At 57.7% G+C, this 6,000-nt stretch overlaps 1 protein-coding gene across 1 annotated transcript in view; it reads left to right on the forward strand.

The window, feature by feature from the left end:
• The window catches only part of BMP7 (bone morphogenetic protein 7), a 168,079-nt gene extending 162,861 nt beyond the window's left edge, over window positions 1–5,218 (forward strand). The window contains exon 7 of the mRNA XM_045053459.1: window positions 4,784–5,218. Coding sequence (XP_044909394.1) covers window positions 4,784–4,789 — 6 coding nt within the window. The 3' untranslated portion in view covers window positions 4,790–5,218. The remainder of the gene's footprint in view (window positions 1–4,783) is intronic.
• Window positions 5,219–6,000: the final 782 nt, after the last annotated feature.

The raw sequence follows: 6,000 nt of genomic DNA on the forward strand, positions 1-6,000 counted from the left end.
GGACCGCTGACCACCGTCCCTTGACATTGGCTCCTGAGCCCGCGGGGTTTCGTGTCGGGGTGAGGGCGGGGGCAAAGCCAGCGGGTAAGTTCAACCTCCCTCTGATGACACGGTCCGCTGCCGGTGTCGGGCTGGGGATGAGGCCAGGAGCTGAGCAGGTCCCTGGGGAGGGGATCACTGCCCTGGCCTGACGCGCTGGGGTCTTGCGATGTTAACAACACGCCCGGGACTTTTCCGTAAAGCGGAGGCAGACGCATCCCAGCCGCCCCAGGATCTCCACCGGCTCTTCTTCTCACTACAAAAGAGGGACTTCCCACAGTTCATTAAGGATTTTTCTGTTCCCTTTTTATTAAAATTAAAACCAAAATAAGTAAAAAGACTAAAAGAAGAAAGAACCCCTCCCCGAAGCCACAGGATTGCTCCCAGTGCTGCCGATACTGCACCCCCCGCCCCCAGGCAGGGTGTTCCCGCGGATGGGAGGGTGGGGTGCAAAGTGAAACCAGGCTTTGCACCGCTGAGGGTGGTGTCCCTGAGTGCCCCCTGTCTGGGCGTAGGGGCTGGGAAACCCCCGTCCTGCTGCCGGCCTCACCGACCACCCACAGCCTGCGAGCCGCCTAGCTGCACTCCGACCCAGCTTCCTCCAGACGCGGTGGGAAAACCTGTCACGAGCACCCTCTGACTCTGATCCTCAACTCTGGTGGTTGCCAGCAGCCGCCCAGGTGGTGGCCCGCACCTGAATTGAGACGGCTCTGTTCCCTGCCCCGTTCTGAGTCCCGCAGGGCCCAAGCCCTCCGAGCTCCCAGCGGTGGGAGAGCTGGCCTCCCCTCGCTCAAGGGCCACCCAAATGCCAGGGGCTTCCGAGCATGGCCAAGATGTCCTGACATGTCCTTGGCTGTGACTGCTGTCGCCAGAATGGGGGAGGGGACACTTCCCAGGTCGTGTGTTCTCACTGCCCAATGCACACGTTCTCCCCCTCGTGTCTCCTCCCCTGGGTCACTCCTTGGTACTCTTCCATACCCCTTCAAGACCCCAGTCTGAATGACAGGTGGCCCGCCGCCCGTGGGGGCTGGATTATGCCCGCTGTCAATCAACATTTGACATTTAACTTCGTGAAAGACATTGTGGGATGGGTGACCGTAGAACCGGTGTTTTGAGACAAGGGGAGTTGAACTCGTGCCCCGGTGTCTGCGTAACAAATTACTACAACCTGGGTGACTTAAGATAACAAATGCCCTCCCTCCCAGTTCCAAAGCCAAAAGTCCAAGATCAAGGTTTCCACAGGGCCAGGCTCCCACCCAAGGTCTAGGGGAGAAATTCTTTGTCTCCTCCAGCTACTGGTGGCTCCAGGCCTCCCTGCCTTGGGGCCACATCTCTCCAGTCTCCAGTCTTCACGTGGCCTCCTCCTCTGCTTCTCTCCGTGGTATGTCTCCTATAAGGACACTTGACTTTGGATTTAAGGTCCACCTAGATAAGCCAGGATGATCTCATCTCATCTCGAGATGCTTAATTATATCTGCAAAGACCTCTGTTTCCAAACAAAGCCACATTCACAGGCCCCAGGGCTCGGAGTGTAGACAGGTCTTGGGGGGGGGCGGTGGGCACCAGCCAACCCCCTACAGGGGTGGGAGTATAATTACCACCAACAGATGCAAACAGTGTGGCCTGGACAGAGTGGGATGTACAGTCAGAAGAGCTGTTGAATGAGACACACGTGGGAGCCAGACGACGCTCAGCCGTCATGTCCCCTGCCTGTCTTCTTCAAAGATGTCAGTGTCGGCAAACACCCAGAATCGATCAGATTGAAGGAGACCAAAGAGACGGGGCCACTGAAGGCATTGCCTGAGCCTGGCTGGGGTCCTGGGGGAAGATGGGGTCCCCGGGGGAGGATGGGGTCCCGGGGGAAGATGGGTTCCCTGGGAGAAGATGGGGTCCCTGGGGAAGGATGGAGTCCCTGGGGGAGGATGGGGTCCCAGGGGGGAGGATGGGGTCCCCGGGGGAAGATAGGGTCCCTGGAGGAGGATGGGGTCCCCGGGGGAAGGATGGGGTTCCCGGGGGTAGGATGGAGTCCCTGGGGGAGGATGGGGTACCAGGGGGGAGGATGGGGTTCCTGGGGGTAGGATGGGGTCCCGGGGTAGGATGGGGTCCCTGGGGGAGGATGGAGTCCCCGGGGGAAGATGGGTTCCCTGGGGGAGGATGGGGTCCCCGGGGGAAGATGGGTTCCCCCGGGGAAGATGGGGTCCCCCGGGGGAGGATGGGGTCCCCGGGGGAGGATGGAGTCCCCGGGGAAAGATGGCGTCCCTAGGGGAGGATGGGGTCCCCAGGGGGAGGATGGGTTCCCTGGGGGAAGATGGCGTCCCTGGGGGAGGATGGAGTCCCAGGGGGGAGGATGGGGTCCCCGGGGGGAGGATGGGGTTCCCGGGGATAGGATGGGGTCCCTGGGGAAGGATGGAGTCCCTGGGGGAGGATGGGGTCCCAGGGGGGAGGATGGGGTCCCCGGGGGAAGATAGGGTCCCTGGAGGAGGATGGGGTCCCCGGGGGAAGATGGGTTCCCTGGGGGAGGATGGGGTCCCTGGGGGAGGATGGAGTCCCCGGGGGAAGATGGGTTCCCTGGGGGAAGATGGCGTCCCTGGGGGAGGATGGAGTCCCAGGGGGGAGGATGGGGTCCCCGGGGGGAGGATGGGGTTCCCGGGGATAGGATGGGGTCCCTGGGGGAGGATGGAGTCCCCGGGGGAAGATGGGGTCCCCGGGGGGAGGACGGAGTCCCCGGGGGGAGGATGGATTTCCCGCGGGGAGCATGGCCGTAAAAGCTCTTCACTGAGACAATAAGCAGGACCTGGATGTGGCCCATAGGTCAGGGTCTTGTGTCGAGGTTCTGTTTTCTGATTCTGGCAGTTGCACTGCATGGAGGAGGGTGTCTTTGATCTTACGACGTCTTGCACTAAAGTAATGGGATGAGGAGGTGTGATCTCTCCCAAGTAGTTCGTAATAAAGAGTGCGTGTGCGCGCCTGTGTGCGTATGTACTGAGATGGAGACAGAACAAGTGTTAGCTTTGGTGTGTGTGGGTGAAGGGATTACAGGAATTCTTTGCATCACCTCAGTGCTCAAGAAACCGTGTCCGAGCTTTACTCCAAGCGAACAGCAGAGGGACACCTGGGCCGCGTTCACAGGTATGACCTCCCGTGGCCTCTGGGCAGCCATCGGCAGAGAGCCGAGCAGCCTTGTGTTTTCGGCAAAGGAAATTGAGTCCCCGAGACCTCAGAGACCGGACGAGTGCCCCCTGGCTGTCGGACGCCCGATCTTGGGCTTGTGACATACAGGCTCGGAACAAGCATCCCAGTCTGTCCCGTGGGTTCAAGGGAGTGGCGCTGGGTCAGGGGAACCCGCAAGAGCAGGAGCAGGGGTCCGGACCAGCAGCTCCGGTGGAATCCCTGGGGAGTGGTGAAGGGCCGGGCCTCATTGCTGATTAGTGAGGTGGGTCTGGGGACGCACATCCGCTCCTCGTGATGCAGCCTGGGCTCGGCCGGCGATTGGCGAGCGAGCACGTGGCAACTCTGCCCGATCCTGGCGGCTGGCGCTGAATTTGGCACACGTAGGAATTGGCAGGAGAGCAAGCACCGCCTCAGGAGTTGAAGAGCCAAGAGAAGATGGGACAAAGGTTTTCCATCCTTTTGAAGTTTGTGGACCCCCAAGTCCAGACTGTAAGAGCCCTGAGGCCGGAGGTCTGAATGCAACTGGAAGATAAACCCCTAGAGGCCAGTGTAGACCTTTCCCCCATGCCTGACATGTGGCGGGTGCAGCATACGCGGATGAACACGGACTTGCGCTGTGGTCGCCAGGCCCCTTGGTCTTGAGTGATTAAACTCCACCTGCACCAGCTTCAGACTCCAGAGGAAGCCGGTAGAAGGCTGGCTGTAAGGGCAACAGGCAGCGACGGGAACCCAAGTCAGGGCTCAAGCTCCTCCCCTCTCTGCACATCTGCCTCATTCTTTTCTTTCTAGAAAGACTCCCTTCCTCGGCTTCTTGTAGCTGTTGACAGCTTCCAAGGTTTATATTTTACCAGGCAGGTGCACAGAGAGCATTTCCCAGGGAAGGACTCTGATTGGCTCAGCTTGGATCCCATGCCCATTTCTGGACCAATCAAAGAAAACTAGGAAGTCAGAGTCCTATGATAATATGCTGCTTCCGTGGTGGTGGGCGGGGCATGCGGAGTACAGAGAATTTCTGTTCCGAGAAATGGGATGCTGAGCAGATAAGCTCATAGGTGTCCATGAAAGGATTCATTTTATAAGGAATTGGTTTTTAGAAGTTTATGAAAGTGATACATTTTCATTGTAGTAAGTCCTGGTAAGAGACGAAAAAAATCACCCGTAATGCAGCAACTCAGAGTTAAATGACTGTTAACATTCTTCACATGTCTCTGGTTGCTTCTTCCCAGGCTCCTCTGCTGTTCCTAAAGCCTCAGGGCTCATCCTTGGATCCCTTCTCTTTTCTGTCTATATTCACTCACCCCCTTGGTGAGCCCAACAGCCTCGTGGTCAGAAGATTCCAGAATTTCCATCTCCTGCCTGAGCCTTTCCCAACACCTGGCTGGTAAATCCAGCGACCGTCTCAACACCTGGCTGGTCGTAAGCATCCTAACCGCACCGCTCCTCAAAACCCCCGCTCCTGCCTACTCACCTGTCATTCCCACAGTGTCGCACCTCCTTCAAGGTTGGCTCATCCCTTTGGAGGGCTCAGTTTGGGGATCATCATGATGCCTCTCCTTCTCTCTCTTCCCCTCAGATCTGATCTCTTGGTTCTGCTCTCAAAATCTGGCCACCGTTCATCTCGTCCTTCTCACCACCTGACCTAGGCCACCTCCGGCTTTCCCTGTGTCATCCTGCCTCCCCCAGTCCCGCCTTCACCCACCCCAGCACCCTGTACCTGGAATCCTGCTGAAGTGAAAGTTCCTGCGGCTCCTTTCTCGAACACTCCGATGGTCTCCTATCAAATTCAGAGGAAAAGGATGGGGTTTCCTTCGTGGTGACGAAAATATTCTCAAGACAGCGATGGGGGTCGTGCGACTCCACGAATGTACTAAACCACCCTGAAGTGTCCACTTGAAAGAAGCTGAGCTTTAGGGCATGTAAATTCTATCTCAGGAAAGCTGCTATTTTGAAAAGCAGCAGACTACTTAAGAAATGATGTTAAAAGCTTGGAGTAAGGGGCGCCTGGGTGGCGCAGTCGGTTAAGCGGCCGACTTCAGCCAGGTCACGATCTCGCGGTCCGTGAGTTCGAGCCCCGCGTCGGGCTCTGGGCTGATGGCTCGGAGCCTGGAGCCTGTTTCCGATTCTGTGTCTTCCTCTCTGTCTACCCCTCCCCCGTTCATGCTCTGTCTCTCCCTGTCTCAAAAATAAATAAACGTTAAAAATAAAATAAAAAAAAAAAAAGCTTGGAGTAAAAACTGAAGTCTCTCTGCTGGCCTGTGCCACGTGAGCTGGCTCGCTGAGCCCTCCTTGTCACCCTCGTCACTCACTCGGCTTCGGTGGCACCTCCTTCCCCTCCCCCACCTCCCCCAAGCCTCTGCCTCAGGGCCTTTGCACTTGCGATGCTCTTCTCCCGGATGTGCCCTGGCCCATTCGGCTTCTCTCACTGATGCCTGTGCCATTCATCCCAAACTGTGGTCCTCCCTGTCACTCCCTGTCACCCCCCGTCACTCCCTGTCCACTCCCAGCTTCGCTTTCCTCTTTCACACTTCAGTTAATGTCCCGAGGCTGCTGTACGGAAGTCCCACAAATGGGGCGGCTTAAAACAACAGGTATTTGAACTCTCACAGGCTGGTGGCCGCCAGTCCAAATTCAAGGTGCTGGTAGGGTTGCTTCCTTCTGCACGTGCTCCAGGCGAGACCGTGTTCCACGTACATCTCGCGGCTTTGGGGGCTTCTGGCCCCTTTTCTCGAAACCTCGATGCTGCCCAAGTCCTACTCTGAGCCTTGAAATGGCCTCTGAGGTTGTGAAGAA

This window comes from Felis catus, chromosome A3, assembly GCF_018350175.1.
Source record: "Felis catus isolate Fca126 chromosome A3, F.catus_Fca126_mat1.0, whole genome shotgun sequence".
Classification (NCBI taxonomy): Eukaryota; Metazoa; Chordata; class Mammalia; order Carnivora; family Felidae; genus Felis; species Felis catus.